The sequence below is a fragment of the Hyaena hyaena genome, unplaced genomic scaffold, assembly GCF_003009895.1.
Source record: "Hyaena hyaena isolate Hyena2069 unplaced genomic scaffold, ASM300989v1 scaffold_216, whole genome shotgun sequence".
Lineage (NCBI taxonomy): Eukaryota > Metazoa > Chordata > Mammalia > Carnivora > Hyaenidae > Hyaena > Hyaena hyaena.
Genome location: NW_024080848.1, coordinates 1902585 through 1924938, shown reverse-complemented (window position 1 = coordinate 1924938; position 22354 = coordinate 1902585). Strand labels below are relative to the sequence as shown.

Here is a 22354-nt window from a genome sequence, read left to right as displayed (position 1 = left end):
AGGCAACTACGGATTTAAAAAATAACTTATTTGGCACTAATATCTGATTTCCAGTATTCAGTAAAATGATGGATAGACAGATGAAAGGAAAGAAGAAAAGAAGAGAAGGAGGCTGGTTTTGTTAAGAGAATAAAACTTATGCAAATTCAGCTAAAGGTAATGGTTTTATTAAATAGCTATCTATCCATAAGTCAACTGAAAATTGGCTACAGTTAGAAAATGCGTAAATAGTTACAGCTACCTCGTGTTAGATCTGGTTACTTTGGCATTCTCAGTATTCATGGAAAGTGCCTTCCACTGTGCAGTTTTGGCCATTTCATCTGATATGTTAACAACTGAGGGATCAACACTAAAGAACAAATACACTTTTTGGTTAGTATTCAGTACTTGCAAAAGCATTAATACTGTCACTCTTAACTATATAATATTTGTCTTCACCAACTTAAAATTGAGAAAGCTCTTTGTCTTGCACTTAAACCAAGGTCTAGCAAAATATCAGAACTATGGAGTTCTGCCATAAAGATCTCATGAAGAATTACAACCTTCTGTAGAATCACAGCTAGGAGTAAGACTATAAATTGGCAATTATGCCCAAAGACGATCATCTTGGTTATAAACATATTATTGAAATAGCATAAAAGAATACATTAATGTGCTTGTAAATATAAAAAATACAGCCTCAAGGCAATTAGGGAACTTTTATAACTGGCACAAATTTCAATCTCATTAAATAAATAGCCCCAGTTACATAAAAAAAAATTAAGATTATAATTTTTTTTTAAAGCTAGTTTAGAATAGCTTTTCAAAAATCTTCAAAAAGAATGATGGAAAAGGCAACACTTTAAAAACAGAACTCTGAAAATACTTGAACAGATAACACAAAAATGGGTTTATAAATACCACTTTTAGCAGACATTCACATTTTTAGTGTCAAAGTATTATTCTATCAAATTTATCAAAATCCAAAGAACAAAATACTGTCCTTTCATTGTAAGAGAAAAACGTAACCATTCCAAGTCTTTATAAAATACTACAAAATTCTTTTGAAACAAATCCAATAATGATCATATCCATAAATAATCTGGGGCTTGAGGTTATCAGTCACAAGTAATAGGAAAGTGCTATGAAGTTAATAGAAATATATTTACAAGTCCTTTTTCTTCACCAAACAACATTTCATGCATATAAGTGACAAATACAAATGTCAAATCATACCTTAAATTCACAATGTGATGGCGGCTATGTGACAAATGACTAAACAGCAATCCTTAGAAAGTGCTAGCTGTGTTCACACTTTAAATCCAATGTTGTTTAAAATAATAAGACTGCAGGGGCACCTGGGTGGCTGAGTCGGTTAGGGGTCCAACTCTTGATTTCAGGTCAGGTCATGAGATCAAGCCCTGTGTCAGGCTCCAAGCTGAGCGTGGAGGCTGCTTGGGATTCTCTTTCCCCCTGCCCTTCTCCCCACTCACACTGTGTGTGTGTGTGTGTGTGTGTGTGTGTGTGTGTGTGTGTCTCTCTCAAATAAACATTAAAATAAAAAAACATTAAAATAAATAAATAAATAAATAAATAAATAAATAAATAAAATCTAAGATTGCAGAGAAGTGTGACATGGTCCTTAAACAATCTCTAGGAAAAGGTGCTTTACCAAGTCAATTTTTTTAAGGTGAACAACATTTGAATGCCCAAATTCACAATGGTGAATTTGAAACTACCTACTAACCAACTTGAAACTACCTACTAACCAACTTGAAACTACCTACTGTGAGCAAACATTTCTTTGGTGTGTTCCCAAGTTCAAATAACTGGAGAGAAAGAGACACATTCCTGAAGCACTTTCTAGCTGCAAAATGTCCTCCTCTAAGACCTTTCTCGTTACCAAAAATTAAGACTTTTCTGAAGACGGTACGTGTTTTGTTTTTCCCCAAAATAAAACGAGATACTAATAAAACTAGTCTATATATGCCATCTATAAGAACTATAAAGATTAATTAAAAATGAGGAAAAAATTGAAGTTAATAAATACCAACAAACTTTTTCCATTAAGTGGAACCTATAACCATTCTAAACCTGACTTTACTACTATCAAGAGCTAAACAGAAATAGAATAAACGTGGAACTAGGAATCAGGTATGTGCATAAGTAATATAGGTTTTTTCATCTTTTAAAACTACAAAAATGTACGGAATTTAAAGACAGAATTTACCACTAAATTTGGTTCTTAAATTTACATAGAGATCAACAAAGTCATAAACTATAAACTGTGTATGAAACTCAACTTGTCCAGCATATAAGCCCTGACAATAGTCAAGTCACACCTTTGCAAAGTAGGAGAGTTCCAGGGCCTCTATGAATAGTCAAAATTTAGAAGGTTATAAGAAAACAGATTACCAAGGTTTATCTTCCAGCAAACACTGACGTAGCGCCAGTAAAGGGCAGAAAGGAGAAAGCTATAATACCAAGAGAATGGAAATATTCTGAGACTCATGTACTGATTTTAAACTTCATTAAAACAGAAGGAGCGATGGAAGACAAGTAGCTCTCGTCTGTGCGGCAGGAAAGCTGGGTTAATTAAGGCTCTGGTCTAAGCCCGGCTGCTTCTTCACTCCTGCCTGTCACCTGCAAAGGGAAGGGCCTGGAGACTTCCTTTTGAATTCACGAAGCCCTGCGTTAGTTGATATGCCAGAAGCCAGGTGTGTCATCTTTTTAAAAATAAAGCTCACTACTGTAACAAAGCATTACATGGCTTACTCGTGGACTTGATGTGGGTAGAAAATACATTTTACAAGATGAAGTTTTATCTCACCTGTATTTTAGGGCCTTAACCGGAATCTGTAGGAGACTTCCCCCTTCAAATGGAAGGTGCACAGTGTCGTCACCAGCCTGAAGCATCCGCTCTGCTTCCTTCGGGGCACATACATGAAAACATTACTCTTCCCAGAACATGTCCAGGAGGACCAATTAATATGGAACATCTCCAAGAATTCGAAACCCAAACTGACAATATTATTTAAATATAACATATCCGTCATGACTGTCCTTTTACTATTAGAAACATAACACGTGTGGCTACAGACTAAATTTTAAATGCTTATAACTTTCACTTAAGTTTAACCCTTCACACTATTTTAAAATCGATTTAGCTACATAAATTGTTGTTATCGATTATTAGTACAGAGTAAGAGATAAAATTCTGTGAACTCTCTCGGCTTTCACTACAATACAGTTTAAGCAAAACCTCCTTTGTAAAGGCGGGGCTCCTCGGCCTGGGCCACACGGCCGGGCAGGGCCAACAGTCACCTGCCGGACGCGGCGGTCCTGTGTATGCAGGGTGTTGAGGAGCATCCTCGGCCTCCACTCACTGGATGCCCCGCCAGTTCTGACAACGACAACTTTCTCAAACACTGCACTATGACCCCTATGTCACCGCAGACAGAGAACAACTGCTATTGGAGACATGGCCCCAAGTCATGACATCACAGTCACTGGGGACAGGGCAGGGTGGACCGGGGGGCATTCCCACTCTTCCTTCTTGGCAACAGAAATCCCACTATTTGAAGGTGGCAATATGCCACCAGCTTTTAAAAAGTCGGCATTTGGGGGCACCTGGGTGACTGCCCATCCCCTGCTTGCACACTGTCTCTCTCTCTCTCTCAAAAATAAACAGTTAAAAAATAAATAAAGTCATCATTAAAAAAAAAGGCTAAATTTCCCAGCATCCCTTGCAACTGCATGGGGCCACGAGGTATACACGTAACTTACTGGCTGACGGTTCTGGAGAGACTCTGGAGAGACTCCTTACAACAGGAGACTACGGGGAGAGCAGGTTTCGCCTCCTCACCCTACCCCCGCCCTCCTTCCTGCCGTCAACTCAGCATCCTCAACTCAACATCCACGTGGCCCTAGCAGGGCGTTCTGAGAGACTGTGCCGAGGACGGCAGAGCGCAGGACAGGAGCGCCTAACAACACTGTGACAACACTGCGACAACACTGTGCGGCCGACACACCGGCTCGCTCCCCCTTCTCAAGCCTTCTTCCGCCGGAGACCAGGAGCGCTTGCGCTTATGGCCCCTGTACTTTTGTTTCCTGCTGTACACACTGACCCTCGTTCTGACTTCATGCAGAAAATAATAAGCAGGTAATTTTAACCTAAGTATTTTATAAATAAATTCTATCCTACTTGAAAATTCACCGAAAGCTCATACACATGTACATATAAAATACAGTTTTCAAGGAAACAAAAATCTTTTAAAAATTTTGGAGGCTCAATTCAAAGCAGTATTCCAATGAGTATCCTAAACAAAGAGTCATGATTTTTGTTAGACAGTAAACATAAAGCCAGCAATTCTGCCATAACTCAGCACTGCATAATCAGTAATCCAAACTATGAAAAAAATACCAACAATCGCTAAACACATTTGTCCATGAAATTTAATAAATGCATTTTCATAAATACTATGCAATATAAATAAGGTATATATTATGTTGCTTTCTCTCAAAAATTAGGGGGAAAATGTAATATTGAGTTTAATGGTACTTTTTGTAAAATGATATTTAAAATCCTTTTTGTCATTATATAGATGTCAGATTATTAAAATGCTGTTAAAATTTAAATGTAGGCTAAAATGTGCTTATGAATTTAAGGTTTCCACTACCTATGTTTAACACTGCTAAAGTCTGTCACTGTTAATTAAGTACACATGGGATATGTAATTTTTAAAAGGTGGTTTTGGGGTCGGGGCTTCGAGGGGGCAAGTTGGTAAAATGGGTAAGAGCTTATGTTTGGGACGAGTTATCCACTAACCTTCCTCTGCCTCAATTTCCTTATTTGTAATTTGGGAATGACAGAAGTGCCTACACTTCACAATGATAAGGTTCTTAGGAGGATTAAAGGAATCGATTCCTGTAAAGTGAACGTAAAAGTGCCCGCTACTTGGTATGAAATATTAAACAATGAGTAGGGTACATTTAAACTTCTAGTCTTTTTACCTCTTTCTCTTTTTTCTTTTTGTCATCTTCTTTCTTTTTCTTACTTTCTGGCATGAGATCATCAAGCCAACTAAGTTCTCTCTTTGTGAAGCACAGATCCATGAGCTTGCGTACAAAAACTAATGCAAGGACCTTAAAGAAGTGGAGAAGAGAATATTAAATAACATCTAAATATACATAAATTATATCATTTAAAAAGTATCAAATGATAAATAACAAAAGTGATTCATATATTTTATTTAAAATCTATTTCATATACCATCTTATTTCAAAGGAAGTGAATTACCTATTTATGTTTCAAACTTCCTGCTCAAAGAAAAGACATAAAAAATGCCATTTTTAATATTTTCCTATATAAATACCTTGTATTTGCATAACATTAGAAAGCAGATTAAGCATAGTAACTTCACAGTAAAACTATTAATTTTTATGACTTTAAATTATATACATTATATAGATACAATTTTTAAAAATCTCCTAATCATTCCATTCGAGAATCCATTTCCCAATATTAGGTTCAAACTTTCCCATTATATAACTGCAAAAGATAAACCATCACTTTAATGTGCTTTCCTTTAACTGCTACTAAGGTTGAAGACGTTTGCAAATGTTCACTGACCCTTTGGATTTCTTTCTTCGTACCGTTTTTGCTATTACTTTCTTTTCCCTGTTTTTCAATTGCTTTTTATGACTTTTATTCACAAATTCATAAGACCTCTGTGTAGTTTAGGTAGAAGCATTTTATACACCTTATATGTTGCAAATATGTTCTCCCAGTTAAGAATATGATTTACTACAGTTGCAGAAAACAATTAATTACGTGGTTAAATATATCTATCTATCTTTTACAGTTGGATTTCCCTATCTTCTTTGAGAAGTGATTCTCAATCACTGAACTATACAACATTCTTTAAAATCTTCTACTACTAAAATCTTGAATTCATTGATGGTTTCTTTCTGAGTAAGGTATTGGGTAAGGAAGCAACCTTAGCTCCCCATACACAGTCAAATCACCAAAGATTATATAAATCTTCCTACAGAGATGAGTTATCATCTTTAATGAAATGACTCGCTTATGGCACTCAAGTGGTAAATTCTCACATATATTCTGATAAATTCTATTTTTCTGATTTATGTCTATTCCCATGTCAATTCCACACTATGTTAGCTGCACTCACTGGACAGCAAACTTTAAATATTTAGTTGTCACAACAGTGTGGTAGCAGCAGAGGAACAGTCAAGTCCCTTACCCCAGACCCAGCCAGGAATTCTTAATTATCTTTGTTATTCCTCTGGTATTTATTACAACTTTATTTTTTTATTAATATACAATTTACATATGGTAAAATAGAAAAGCATCATATGTACAGTTTGATGCTTCTGACAAATGTACACATTTGTGGAACCCACACCCAAAGATACAGGACATTTCTACCATCCATGTTGTTATCTGTGACTCTGGTATTCATTTTTCTCTTTAAGTTTTAAAATCATCAGGTTCACACTAACAACAACCTCCACACGTACACACAAACACACGCAAATAAACTCATAAAAGTCATATCTGAAATGACATCTTTACAATACTACATATGCAAAATAAAGAACATGGGATATCTTCCTATTTGTTCAGGTCTTAATTTTATGTACTTCCACATTTTATGGATTGAATTGTGTTCCCCATGAAAGATGTATTGAAATCGTAACCCTCTGTACCTCAGAACATGACTTTATTTGGAAATAGGGCTGTTGCAGATATAATTAAGAGGTCATATGGCGCGGGGGTGGGGGGGTGATGTGCTCCTAATACTGCATGTCCAGTATCCTCATAAACGGTCATATAAAGACACAGTGATACACAGAACACAGGACGACGAAGGTAGTAGCAACACAAAGAAAACCAAAGATTTTTGGCAAACTGCCATAAGCTAGGAAGAGGCAAAAAAGGATTGCCTTACACGGCCCCGTCCACACTTTCATTTCAGAGTTCTAGGATCCATGGCTATCAGAGAATACATTTCTTTTGTTAAGCCGATGAGTTTTCTTGTAACTACCCACCCCAACAAAATTCTTATTAATTCTATTAGGGCTTTTAGTCTTTTTTTATTGGACTCATTTGAGTTCATAGGTATACAAACACATTACTGACAAAATGTTACATCTTTTCTTTATACCACTTATTATTCTTGTATCATAGTTAGAACCTTCAATTCATATCTAATAGCAATAGTAATAGCTAGCTTCCCTATATTAAAGCTCATTTATAAATTTTTATTCATAGTGACTGCATTTTATAAAAAGTCTTTTTATCTTTAATCATGTTGATAATTCTTGCTTACTGCTAAAGTATCACAGTCTATTTACACATGATATACTACTTATAGAAACACTGTAAATTTATTTGTTAATATCTTAAGATTTTTTGCACTTATATTAATAACTGAGAAGTCACCATCGTTCTTTTGTACTTTATTGGGCTTTGGTATTAAGATCTTGCTAGTGTCTCCTGACTAAAAAATGCAGAAGTTTCCATCTTTTCCTCTGGTTTAGAATAAATTTAGAAGTACTGAAATTAACTGTTCTTTAAAACTCGGATGCTAACCCTTCTGGGGCCTGGGATCCAAGAGCAGATCTTTAACCATTTTCCAAGCTTATGTGCAATGGAGTTATACATATCCATAGATTTTATATTTCTCTTTGGGTTAACTTTTAGAAATGTATGTGTGGAATGGAACGAATCCTTTTCCTCTAGATGAGTGGTAGATAAACCCCAGAACTTGGGTAAATCTGGCTCTACCTGTTTTGTACGGCCTAAGAATAGTTTGTAAAGATGAACGTTTGGAATTGATTCGATGACAGGGAACACTCACTTTGAACCTCAATTAAATGAAAGAAAAACTATCCCAAATGAAAAAAAGTTTCATTTTTCTCATTAGCAGTCCATTTTAAAAAACTGGACAATTGGGGCACCTGGGTGGCTTAGTCGGTTAAGGGTCCGACTTTCTCTTAGGTCATGATCTCGCAGTTCGTGGGTTTGAGCCCCGCGTCGGGCTCTGTGCTGACTGCCAGCTCAGAGCCTGGAGCCTGTTTCAGAGTCTGTAACTCCCTCTCTCTCTGACCCTCCCCTGCTCACGCTGTCTCTCTCTCTCTCCTAGAAATAAATAAAAAAAAATTTAAAAAATTTTAAAAAAAAACAACTGGACACTTACTTTTTAGTTTCAACAATAAGAAATTGTGGAAATTTCTCTCCTGTTATAGAAGTGCATATATATCTAATGACCTACAAAGCTGAAGATATTTACTATCTGACCCTTTACAGAAATAGTCTGTCAATCTCTCTTCTATATGTTCAAACTTATTCCTACAGATTCATGTAGTATTTTTTTAAAGCCCCTCATGTCTCCTCCATAGCTGTGGTTATGTATCTCTTCTCTTTCTTAATCTTGTATATTTTGCTCTTTCTTTCTTTCTTTACTCAAGTTTGGAATTTATTCACTACTGATAGTTAGAAATTAAAAAATTGGTTGTATTTAAGTCTTTTTTAATAATATGTATAGTGAAGGGTATACATTTTTCTACTTTAGGTATATATCTTGGGTGTATCTCTCAGACTTTGTTATAAGTTCTCCATTGAAATACCCATAATATTTAACTCAGTGTTCTACCCAGGGGCTATTTCAGCATTTAATTTCTTAATACTTAAGATATTTTTAGTGTCTTTCAATATTCATTTATAATTTAATTTATTTGTGATCAGGAAATATTACCTATATACTTTTTATAGTTTTTTAATTTTTTAAAATTATCATTCTGGCCATGTACATAACCGGTGTTTATGTGGTATTTACAAAAGAATGAACATTCTCTATTTGCAAAATGCAATATTCTATGATATTCTATGAAATATAGTGAACGATACTGTCTTATTGTTATTATGATCTAAAAAAATTTTTTTAACTTCAAGATCTGTTAATTCCTGAGAAAGATGTAGTGAAACATTCTATTAAAGAATTATGGAGAAAAAGAAAAAGAATTATGGGTGCCTCGTGGCTCAGTTGGTTGAGCGTCGGACTCTGGCTAAGGTCATGATCTCACGGTTCATAGGTTCGAGCCCCGCGTCAGGCTCTGTGCTGACAGCTCAGAGCCTGGAGCCTGCTTCAATTTTTATATTTCTCCCTCCTTCTCTCTCTCTCTTTCTCTCTCTCTCTGCCCATCCTCTGCTCACTCTCTGTCTCTCAAAAATAAATAAAAACATAAAAAAAATTTTTTTTCAAAGTCTGGTTGCTTTGCTTTTTATATTTGGCTATCATCTTTGTTCTATAAACTTCCTAGATTCTGAAAGTTACTTAGAAAAACAAAACAGCATTCTATAGACCAAGGACTAAAAAAACAAAACAAGCTTCAGAAAATAACAAGCGAATTCAGTTTCTAAAGCGACTGGTTTAATAGCTAGAAAGGGCCAATTCATATTTTGAAAACACTTATGATGCTTAAAATTGGCTATTCCCTTTCTCACATATAAATATTACTAATACATTACTACATTATATTACCAATATAAATGTTAGTAAAATAATTACTGTTGAAACACACAATGTTATTATTAATTAGTGACAAAGTCTGAAGAAAACAAACACAAACAAAACCACCTTACCATCATGGGGAAAACTACCGCAGCAGCTGAGGCTTTTATCACCCACAAAAGAACCAGACAAGTAAGTTGAATGACTGTGAAGATATGGACCTTCCAGAGGGGCACGTAACGAAGGTATATCAGATCAGGCTGATGCTTAGCAGGCATTCCAAATAATTTTATACGGTCGAAAAACTATGTATTGAACGGAAAACAAAACAAAGCAAGAAAAAGTTTTCAACAAAAACATCATTTCTGTTACTTACAAAAAGAAACTACATTCAACGTTAGAGTTTTGTGATCCAAACAGCAACTTCCTTGATATGCTCTGATAATATAGGACAGTGTTTCACTATAAAACCGTTGGACCCAGTGGAATGGGGAGAGGGAATCGAGGGAATCATTTTGAACTAATATAATTAATTTAATGAGAAAACTCAAACCAAAATGTCTTCATTTGGAGGATTGAAATATTTAGATAAATTTAGCCCCGATAAGCAAACATGCAAGCCATTAATCTCTTTGAACTTGTTTTCTAATATGTACAATAAAGGTAACAATTAAGGCTCTTTCCAACTCTGACATCATCAAGTCTATGACTATAGCCTGAAGTAACAATTGCCCATTTTTTTACCCACTGAAAAGAAAGCTATGAGCAAATTCCTTGGTCTTTTTGAGCTCTAATTTCCTCATTTATAAACTAGGACTAAGATCAGATCTACATGCCTCACAAAATTGTTGTAACGGGGGTGGGAAAAAAAGGCAACTGAGTTAATGAGACCATTTCTTGACCAGTGGAGGGGTATGCAGAAAATAAAGAGGCTGCCTCTGAGAAGTCTTGCTAGCTCTTGCTGGCAATTTCAGACAACATACTTTTCAGGATCGGAGGTGGCCATGTGGTACTAACAGTGCTTTCTCAATGAGCTAAGTGTTTTACACAAAGACTGAATCCATATCTTACTAAGTTTTATCAGGTTGTTATCCAGGAAGTATTATAAACAAGACAGAGTAGGAAAATCACTAGGTTCTAGCCTTCGCTATGTTGCTTACTTAGTTAGGAACCTTCAGGAATTCCCTCCATTTCTGCCTCCTAGTTGACAAAATTAGTATTTCTTCCTGTCCTGCTTCCCGTGTTGTTCTGAGAGTCATAGGTAATAACATACACGAGGCTTTACAAACCGTATCACACTATGCAAGTGCCATTCTCGGTCTCAACCTCCTCCCTCTTACTATCCTAATCTTTATCAATAGTTACAAGGCCTTTCTATGGCTTCAATTAAAAATCAGCAAGGACCATATCAGTTCATGATCTCATTCTTGAAGGAAAAATGTGCAGTAAGCAATAATCACTTTGAAAATGTGAATGTGAAGTCACCAGTTAATTTGCCTCCCCAAAATAGCAGAGCTGAGAATACATCACTACCAACATGAAGACAATCTTTGCAAATTTAAAGGACTTGTAAGCTTTTCAACAAAATCATTAAATACTTCTGACTTGCCTGGATTCCTTTTAATGAGGAAACTCCCATGTAAAGGAAAACACCATAGAGGACGGGCATTGGGATAAACTGCAAGTAAAAGGAGCACAGTTAGAAAGAACTCATGCTACTAAAACAATGTCACAGTAATACATACGTGAAACCATAGTGAGCACCTATGCCGACAGAACTACAAGATCTTTCAGTGATAAGATCTAACTTTTCTAGAAATAAGGAAAACGCTAGTGAACAAACAGTGTCCTTGAAAAACCATTTATCTTCTGCACGTGTCTTCCTGAAACAGGAGAATGTTCAGCTTTTATAATTTAACTTACAAGGGGGAAAAAAAAAGCACGGAAAGTTTATAATCCCAGCAGAGGAGTATATGTCAGTATCCATTATAATAAAGCTAAAAACAAACTCAGCCAAACGCAGGTGACAGTTGGGAGAGTGGGCAGTGGACACTAAAGTGTGCTAAATCCTCACAAAACACCCAATCCTGCACGACAGTCTCCCAAGCTTTCGGTCTCAGGACCCCTTTACGTTCTGAACAGGTACTGAGGACATGCTCCCCGCAAATACTTGTGCTTTTGTGGGCTCCCAGATGTCCCTGGACTAAACTTTGAGATTCAGTCTTATCAGTAAAGAGATGCAGTATAAGAATAATAAAGCAAAAAGTAAAATTATAAAAGTATATAAAACTAGAATGGCTGTAACCACCAAAATAAAAATAAAGAGATTACCTCTGGTGAGCTGCTTTTGGAAAGGGAGGGAAAACAGGAAGACTAACTTTTCATGTTAGGGCTTTCTTCATGTTCTATTTGGACCTTTCTGCCTATATGCAGTCAATACTTAAAAAAATGTAGGGGCACCTGGGTGGCTCAGTCGGTTAAGTGTCCTACTTCGGCTTAGGTCATGATCTCACAGTTAGTGGGTTCAAGCCCCACGTCGGGCTCTGTGCCGAGGAATAGCTCAGAGCCTGGAGCCTGTTTCAGATTCTGTGTCTCCCTCTCTCTCTGACCCTCCCCTGCTCACGCTGTCTCTATCTCTATCTCAAAAATAAATTAAACATTAAAAAAAATGTAAAAGTAACCTTCATTACTAGGGGACAATATCCCCATAAGAGATACTAAATATTTCTTCTCCACTCCCAAGTGCTTCTAACAACACACTTACCACTAGGCAGTAACTGCCCATTTACCTATCTGTTTCACCAACTAGACAGCCAAGTTCTTAAAAACACACAGTAATGGATCCTGTTTATTATTATTTCCCTAGTCCTAATAGCACAATAAGTACTCAACAAATATTTGGTGAATTAGTTAGTTGCTAGAAAGCACATGAAATGAAGGCCAAAGAATTGTAGTTTTTAACTTTTTTTTAGTTAATATAGTACCATACATACACACTCTAAGTTTCTTCCCTAATTTATAAATGTACACAACTCCTACTTAATAATTTTCTTTGCAATGAAAATAATGAAAACACCTAAGGAAAAACATAGAATTGAGCTCTTCCATAATAAACAGAAAATTACACTTAGCTACACTTGCTATTGTTATTATTTTTTAATCACTAGATTCAATAGGATATGTACAGTACAAATCAGATATAAGTAAAAGATATTTAACATGAAGTTTAATTTCTTGCATGCTTCATTTCCATTAGCTGTTTTTGTTTTTCTAATGAGTACTACCACCTCTATTTCATTTATTTTATCAGAAAGAATGCATTTATTTTATATAACAGCACTATTACTTTCACATTTTGGTCAAATAATTATTTCATCCATATTTCAGTATTACTTCTTTTATGATGCCTATAAAATCCTCTGGGTATATTCTTCTTTTAGATCATAAGCCATGGACTAACTCCTTTCAAAACTCTACAGTTCCTAACAGTATCCTTTTACAATATTTCTAAAATGGATACATCTCACACTGAAATGCCCACTGTACTAAATACAATTCACCAAAATATTATTTTCCAAACAAATTCTAGAAAATGAGACTTATTTTAGCCATTTTAATGTTTCAATTTCACACAACCATGTATAAACCTTATAACAAAGAAGATTTTAAAACACTGCAGTGAAGAGATTTTTACCTTTAGCACTGAAGTCATGAACACAGACAGGCCCATGAGAATAAAAATCATTAGCCCTGTAACTCGCTGTTCACGAATTCCCAAAAACTTGGGTTGTTCCCCTGGAGCAGAACATTCAGATTCAACTTTTAAGCTGTTGACGTGACTTATTGATAACACGGTTGCAGCCACAAACCACGGAAGTCCCATGACAGAGCAGACGCCCAACATAATGCCAACCATGAGCAAATCAAGGTGATACCCAGCTCCTTTCTGGAAAGTAAAATGAATAAGAACATCTGTAAGTCTAAACTGGTCTTGTGGGTTAACGTAATACACGACTTCATAAAGAGAGAAAGAATTAATTTCCATCTCACATCTTTTCATTTTCTAGTCATTGCGAAATGACAAGAAACTCAAACACTTGAAATAACAGCACCTGACCCAAAATTGAAAAATTACCTTCAACTTGTGCTCCTTTCTGTTTATGATGACAGCTGTAATTTGTTGATCCATAAAGATGAGAATGGTACAAAGCAGAGCTGGTATGGCAGCTATTAATAAAGTCCACCAAGGATTTTCTCCCAACGGGCTTATGATCCAGCCCCTACTTGGGTCAGTAGGCTGTTAAAACATTACAGATAAAAAGAAAGGAAGAAGTTTCCTCCTACTGCACAAATTTCCACAACATAGGTTGTATCTATTCCAAGAAATGCCAAAGAATCAGAAAGACCTAAATTAAGTCTTAGAACCTATGTTTGGATTATTTGCAAAGACAGACACAAGGATGTTTCCCATCCCTCAATGCAGGTCGCTTGTCCATGTAGTCAATCTTTCCATCAAGAGGTGGGGTCCATTTCCTCCCCTTGGGTCTGGGATGCCTTTACGGTTTACTTTAGGCAACAAAATAAAGCCAAGTGACACTGTGATTTCTGAGTCTTGATCTCAAGGGACCTTGCAGCTTCTTCTCTAACCCTCTTGGAACCCTGAGATTAAGCTGCTGAGTAAGCCTGGATAAGCCTTCTTGAGGATGAGATACAATAAAGTGAGAGAGAGAGATGGGAGCCAACTACCCCAGCTATTTCAGCCATCTGAACTGAGTTCCCAGACATGGGAATGGAGCCATGTTGCCCCATCAAGGCAATGGATGACCGGAGCCACAAACCAAGAGAGATCCAAACCAAAAGAGATCCTACTCTGCCCTACTAAGCGTAAGTACCCAGTGCCACACACTTATGAACAAATGAGGGGTTGGTATTTTAAAGGCTTAATGTTTGGGGAAATTTGTTATAGATAAATAGGTTAAGTGAAGTAGAATGCCATTTCAACAGGCTCCTAACCTACTTCAAATAAAGTGAGGTCCATCTACTGCCTAGATCAACTCCTAAATTAAACTGCTTTGAAGATCCTACAGACTAGTGAACTCAGCAGGCTCAGTACTAAGTCAGAACTAGGGCCTCAGGACATACTTTTCCAAAGTATCTACTGACAAAACCCTGGCACTTTATTAGACACAAATACACTTCAATGCTGTAACGTTAAATCGGTTTCATAACAAAACTTTTAAAAGATCCTAAGAGAATTCAGTTTTCTTGGAGGGCACTAGATATATTGAAATCTAAGAGTGCTTTCGTTACCTACACTTCCCTTTAAGCCTGTTTTTTTTCTTCCTGAAAACATCTGTTGACATACAGAGGAAATTTAATATTTTCAATTTCAGGCATTCCAATTTTCCCACGCTGATACACATTAAACTGCTTAATATTCAATACCATACATGAACAAAAATATTTTACCTACACAATGCACAATTCTTAAGTGTTCCTTGATTGATCTCCCCAATGCATCTGACGCCCCTTGAAATCAGTTTGCTACTAAAAAGCTAGATCAATAAATGAATAACAAAAATATATTTAGGAATGAAAACAAGGAACTGGGCCCAGGATTATAGGAAATTACATCAATATTTCAAACCAATATTAATCTACAGTTTCATTTACTTCTAAGACCTGGTAAAAAATAAAATAAGTTTCATACAGTCATCTCTTAATTAAGGCCCAAAATCTTTAGTGGTTCAATAGCTATGCTTTTTAAAAAAGGTTTCCAAATTTTATTATATACTTTAAACACCAAAATTTTTAAAATTTCAATAAAATTGAGTATATCTAATGGCTCGATATGCATTTATGTATTATGTTACTCATGGTTTTCCATAGTAAAATTCATATAGTGTTATACAGCTAAAATTTTATTTTTAAATAAAAATATAAGGAGATCTTCTATAAAATTTAGTGGATCATTTTCCATTCATGCACCCCTACCTTGGAGACCACTGGTTTTAAAAATAATTCCTTCCCCCAGTGAAAGAAAAAACAGACTAAAATTATATTCATTGCATTTCTTATTTCTAATCCCCTTTAAACCTTCTGTCTTTAAAAGAAGTCATATAATTTGCTGCAAATATAAACATATCTAGTGATACAAATACTCGACTGTAAGAAAATCCCAGAAACCATTCAAAAAGCTACCAACTCCTATCTAGATGGGAAAACATCCCCTGGATGCTAGAATATGCTGTGGTCTGTTATGTACAACATTACTACAGTCTGCTGATGAAAGCAAAGGGTTCCTGGATGGTCAGCTAAGTGTCCTTTTCCTGGTGGAAGAATACAGTTGATTCTCTCCTGACTTTGCTGGAAAATGATACGTGGTGCATTCCATTTCCTTATCAGATACACCACCCTTCTAGAAATTTAACTAGAATCTTGTTGTTACACTTGTAAATTCAAGTTTGAGTCACTTCCTTACAGAGGAATGAAGACTGTCTTTGGCCTGGAAAACACATCATGAACTCAGCTGTGATTGCAGGGTCAAATGTTTTACATGACTCCCAACTACTTACCATTAATATTTTCACTCACATTCCCTGATGGGACTAATGTTGATACCTTCTTGCAAGCATTTCCTAAGTAGGTACACTTGTCTCTTCTCATCTTGTCATTTTTTACATATGAGAGAAAATTGTATGTATATATACATACATATTCCTATAAAGTGTCTCACTTTATGGGGCGCCTGGGTGGCTCAGTCGGTTAAGCATCAGACTTCATCTCAGGTCATGATCTCATGGTTCATGGGCTTGAGCCCGGCGTCGGGCTCTGTGCTGACAGCTCGGAACCTGGAGCCTGCTTTGGATTCTGTGTCTCCCTCTGTCTCTGCCCCTCCCCTGATCACAGCTGGTCCCCTTCTCTCAAAAATCAACATTAAAAAAATTGTTTTAATAGTTTGGTATTCCCATGTAACAAATAACCAAATGTGTTAATCCTTACCTCAAATTTTTCAGGAACATGAAGTTTAGGAGATGGAACTCCTACAAGGTAGTCAATTGCAACCATTATTACTATTGTGAGAAATACAGCAAAGTCACTGATTGTCGATCGCACCTATGTTAAAAGGATCAAGTTAAAATAAACACAGAAAAACTGTGTGTCCTTTCTAAATAATGCGTATCCTCCACATTAAAATATGCCACTAGAAAGTGTGAATAAGGTTTTTAATTAGTGATAACGTGTCAATGAATTACATTTATTTCTAATGTCTTTGAAAAGACAGAAGATAAATTTCACAACTAACCTACCATCTCTCATGGTAAGGCTTTATTTTATTTACTTTATTACATGTTTAGACATGTAATACACATTTTTCACTATGAATAATTTCTTTACAACTATTTGACATCAAGTATTAACCTCAAACAATTTATTATGGTTTTGAAACAAACCAAGGCATTAGAAACCAAAAATATGAATATTACTAGTAGCCCAAAATCACATCCCAATTACCTTGGTAGGAAAATACCGCTTGGTCTTAAATTGCTTGAGGAATGAAGACAGGAAAAATGTTGTGAAAAATAAGATGACACTCCAAAAAAGCACATCTGGAATATAAGGTCCATGAAGACCACACGCTGATCCTACAAACATACCATGAAAGGTTTTACATTCCTGGGTGGGGGAGGGGGGAGAAAAAATAGAAAAAGGAGAGAATAAGATTCTCGGAGATCTAATAAATTACTAATGAACTCTATTGACTCTAAGATGCTGGTGACTGAAGACATTCATTATTTTGTATTTCACTTAGAAAGGAAAAAAGCCTGCCAAGTCAACTTTAACACAACATCGACTATAAGACGTACCCTGAGTTCAGAGATGCTACAGCTTGAAAAATACATGCATCTTAAATCACTGAATGGAAATACAGTGCTTTGCCAAGTTACCTCATACGGTCCTTTCTTTCAACTTCACATACTCTTTAGTGAAAGCTTCAGAGTGAATAGTAATTCCTGAATACTTTGTATGCATTCTTGATGGCCTACAATTTTACTATCCTTACTTCTAAACAAGTTACTTAAACAAAAGTGCTAAGTTCAAATAAGGAATAAAAACTAGTTGGCGTTTCAGACTTCACTCAAGACCATGGGATTAAAGCAGGGGACTGGGAGCAGTAAAGCGACCATTCAAACAGTATTTCCATTTAAAAAAAAAATCAATAACATAATCAATAATACAGCATAATATATGCAATAATAGAAATCTTTTGACGAGATTCTCCTTTGGGGGGGAAAAAATCACTCAAAGACATTCAGAGACTAAAAAACGACACATGCCTCTAATGTCACTTTTCTCTTATATTCTAATGAGACTTGTTTTAACAACACAACTCAGGCTCACCAAGGGAAAAATAGTCACAGGTTCCATTATTCTAAATTTCCATGTGCTGAAATTTGTAAAGCTACAAATTTACAACATGGATCACAAAAATAAAAGCCAAAAGTACAAAAAAAATGGGCCTTTTGAATAGCAAGAAGACACGTTGAAAAGACCTGTGTCTGTACTACCAAGATCTTCTACTCATCATGGAATGAGGTGGAGTTTTGTTTGTTTTTTTAAACAAATCCCTTTCATTTGAACACCTCTATTACCTCTACCTCTTTCATAGCAAAAAATGACTTTTTAAATATAAAAGAGTCAAGCATGACTCTAAGTTGATTCCTGCTAGATATGGCAGTGTATATAATCAGCAGTGTCCTACAGAACTTACTATGATGAAGGAAAGGTCTTAGGTCTCCACTGGCCAATGCAGCAGTCAGGTGACCGAGCACTTGAAATGTGGCAAGTGCAACTCCAAACTGAACCTTTCATTAACTGTATTTAACTTCAATTTAAATAGATACGTGTGACCAATGGCTACTACACTGGACCATAGAGAGGTAAATTTTCAATGAGATAAAATGGCAGATGATACCCTTCCGATGATAACAGTTAAGAAGCTATCTTTGGTGAGGAAAAAAATGACCTGCAATTGCTTATATGATATAAAAGGTGCCAGAGAAGCTCAGGGGATCTTGGTTTTAATTGATATTGCTACAATCATTTTATAACTTAATCTCAAATCCCTAGGAAGAGCCCAAAACAGATACTCCAAAGGTGGGACAACATACCCCAACAGAACACAAGAATACGTAATAGTATTCAGTACACCGTAGGCACTCATTACATGTTTTTTGTTCTCCTTCCTTCCTTAGGTGCTTGAGTTATATTAGTCTCTCCAAGTTAAACAAGGTTCAGTTCGACACTGAGGACATGAGTAAGCACGTGACCTTCTAAGAAAGTGTTCATGGAGCACATGAACTGATACAGAGCAAGCTGGACAAGGTGTGGGCTGTTCGAAACTGTCAACATTCTACTGTGTGCAGCCACAGTCCTAGCGAACACTTCCTGTGAACATATCAATCTACATGGAACTAGAAACCAGAAGTATGTTCACATCTTTTTAATAATTATACCTTGGGAGTCATATTTAATCCATTTTTATCCCCCTTTACCAGGTTCCTTCCTTGCAGCCTATTGTGTGATACATAAAAATGTGGTAACTCCTCTATGGTCGACACAATACTGTGTTCTGAAAACATACCATCACTGCTAATCAAGAAGAAAATGTAGGTCTGCTCAGAAAAAGCTAAAGAACCAGATTAATATTTGCAAAATCCTGTATCTCATAATGTACTCACAGAAACAGTGAGATTTCCCCAGGAAATATCCTGTGCCGTTAAATTCTTTTCCTTCCACACCTTGAGGGTTTCATTGCCAGGGTTGGAAGGTTCAACACATACACATCTGAGAAACGAGAACAGGGTAAAATTTTAAGGATTCCATGACTGTATTAAATCAATCACGCAGTGCAGTAGCTTTTAATTTAACTTGTTTCCCATGTTGCGATGCATGGAGACTACAAAGTGGAAACACATCAGAAACAATGGAGGAACAAGGTTTGGCTTATATACATAATATAACTAATACAAATCTCGATACAAAGATATTTTAAAGAATATCTCAATGAAACTTGTTAGATACATCCCTTGGGGCGGGGCGGGGAGCAGTGCTATTTTCTTTAAAAATCTGACAAGACACTACCATGTTTAGCAGGGTCACTCTCCACTAAATCGTACCTACTTAATTCCCACGGGAGCAGCTCTTCCTCCCCATCCACACATACACGAGCCACGAAGATTCCCAATACAGAGATACTCCTATTAGCACTTTGTACCCTGACAAGCCCTACCTACTCATGCTCACCTTTATGGATCTTATGTTTTACCCTTAAGGAAAGAAATGCAATATAATTTTTCATCAGGATAGGACTAGGAAAGTCATAAGGAGATCAGAGGGTTCAGTTTATATACCCAGAGCTATGTCACCTAAGGAAAAAGCTAGAAACCCCCACACAAGCAAAGAAATGTCTCACTGTGGATTTAAAAAACAAAAAGAAGAAACACACAGGAATATTCCCAATTAGATTATGAGCTGTTTAAGAACAGGCAAGAGGCTGGGCTTTGGATTCATCCCATGCTCCATCATTTACCAGCTGTCTGAGGCCAAGCAGGCTTTAACCTCTGGGAGGCTGTTTCTTCATATAGAAAAGGGGCTGGACAGGAATAATGAAGTCACACATGGTATGAATTATGCAACACTGCTGCAAGGTGCCTGTGAGTGCTCACATAGTGTCAGCTGAGCAAATGATGTTTCTGTCTATTTACTCAGTTAGCCATAAGGAAACACTCACTGCTCAGATTGGCCAGCCGGAGCTATAAAAGCCGTGCTTCATAAAGGTCAAAAAAGGAGGTAAAAGAGAGAAAACCAAAAATAACACTTAAAAAATTAACCAGTTTAAAAGCAGAGAAAATAGCACAAAATAGATCTGGCATCAAAGTGTCACCAGGGGCACCTGGGTGGCTCAGTCAGTGAAGCACCCAACTTTGGCTCAGGTCATCATCTTACAGTCTGTGAGTTTGAGCTCCATGTCGGACTCTGTGCAGATTAGCTCAGAGCCTGGAGCCTGCTTCAGATTCTGTGACTCCCTCCCTTTCTGCCCCTACCTCCCCCCGCCTCTCTCAAAAATAAACATTACCAAAAAAAATTTTTTTTAAGTGTCACACTGATCTCCTCAAATAAGTCAATGTCTCACAGAAATTTTCATATCCCTCCCTATTCTGCCCATCAAAGTTGAGAGTATACAAGGAAGGCAAGGGAAAGAGAAGGAAGAGAGGTTCGGAGGGAAGGGGGAGAGTACAGGGATTTGGGGCTTAAGAAAGTAGAAGGAGGGAACTTGTACCCTTGGTTTTTGGTAACCACTTTCTCCTTATAAGTCAATCAAATGCAGGATCACATTTACACTAAATGCTATATGCTAAAGGCAGCAAATATAGGCACCTACCTAGATATGTTTAATTTTAATAACCTATTAGACTGTTAATTAAACATATTTGTCAGCCCTTTTTTACTACCATAATTACTTTTCAAGTCCTATTTTATTCTAGAGTCTTAAAAAATGTTCAATTCATGCCTTTCTTATCACAAATAGTCCACCAAAGAGCATATTAGAGTGTACTGAAATTATACTTTAAAAATAACTTCAAATAAAATGATCAGACTTCAAAAATGTTAATGAAAATGCAAAACACAAGGTATATAAAAATCTTTGCCTCCTACATTCAGGACTTGGTTAAAGAATACAAGATCTAACATCACTGTTTGATTCAAATATACAGTGGTTAGTTGCCAAACACCTGCATTGAAATTGACTGATCCAACTCAAAGGGAAGACCAAAAATATACACATCTGAGAAAGTTGTTTCAGGAAATAAAAATGACTGAATTTGTTCAACTGTATTTATGTTCCTATTGAGTGTGTTGGTAAAGTCTCCTATGTAACAAACAAGTCAACCACCGCATGGCTAGTTGGGTAGTTAAAGCTAGATATACAGAGAGCATCACATGCGAAAACAAAATTATTATAGGCTCAGACGTTGCTGCAAAAACACATTTTAATATTGGGGAAAAGAGAAACACTTACGAGTAGCTGGTCAGTTCATCTAAGTTGTTGTGCATATTAAATGCATATATTTCTCCTAAATGAAAGAGCTTCTCCAAAGCCTCGTAGATGAATATGATGCAAATAAGAGCTGCAAAAGCCTCCTCTGTAAATCGGGTAATATAGCACACAAGGCTGCTCGCATCTGTTGCAACCAAAACAATGCACAAGAAAGAAGTCCACAGACCAATACTGGTTCTTAAAGACAGATAGGAAAGCTGATAATCTCTGTTTAGGGAAAAAATGTGCACATGATCAACATCCACCCACAGCAGTGCATATCTGTAATTAAGATGTTCATAACAAGCAATAAGAAGAGTCTTCAAACATAAGCTTCCGAAAAAGAGGTATATTACAGAATAACAACATGACTAAAGAAAGCTGTGTACTTCTGCTGCAACTTAAGATAACAGAATTATAACCGTTTACTTACATAAAAGATTTACAGTGAGAATCTGCGAGGCGCTTCATATTACAAAAACAAAGACGTCACCTTAGAAATCAGTTCTGAGGAGTAGAGGACAGATGTGCAGTCTATAGACCATCGCTGAAGGCCAGGAAGCTCTATGTTACCATGGAAGCCACACTTCTGTCCCCTCCATGGCCAGCACTAATATCTCCTCTGCCACCAAGATCACCACAGAAAGTGGTTTTGTTTTTTAAATTCGATTTCAAGTAAGAAATTGCTTTAAGACCACAGAGTTCAGAACACTTCAGCTCACTGCATTCTCTTACT

The 22354-nt window shown here is 36.4% G+C and overlaps 1 protein-coding gene across 3 annotated transcripts in view; it reads right to left on the bottom strand.

Annotated features, from left to right (window-relative positions):
- SLC4A7 (solute carrier family 4 member 7) overlaps nucleotides 1–22354 on the bottom strand; it is a 105205-nt gene that overhangs the window by 2737 nt on the left and 80114 nt on the right. For 2 of the 3 annotated variants that reach the window (XM_039242714.1, XM_039242712.1), the window contains 11 exons: nucleotides 21601–21846; nucleotides 19259–19364; nucleotides 17031–17192; nucleotides 16518–16631; nucleotides 13651–13812; nucleotides 13210–13461; nucleotides 11125–11193; nucleotides 9647–9820; nucleotides 4993–5124; nucleotides 2810–2907; nucleotides 242–349 (listed from right to left, as the gene is read on the bottom strand). In XM_039242714.1, the coding sequence (XP_039098645.1) occupies nucleotides 242–349; nucleotides 2810–2907; nucleotides 4993–5124; nucleotides 9647–9820; nucleotides 11125–11193; nucleotides 13210–13461; nucleotides 13651–13812; nucleotides 16518–16631; nucleotides 17031–17192; nucleotides 19259–19364; nucleotides 21601–21846 (1623 nt within the window). The remainder of the gene's footprint in view (nucleotides 1–241; nucleotides 350–2809; nucleotides 2908–4992; nucleotides 5125–9646; nucleotides 9821–11124; nucleotides 11194–13209; nucleotides 13462–13650; nucleotides 13813–16517; nucleotides 16632–17030; nucleotides 17193–19258; nucleotides 19365–21600; nucleotides 21847–22354) is intronic. The other variant, XM_039242713.1, reaches the window with a different exon arrangement.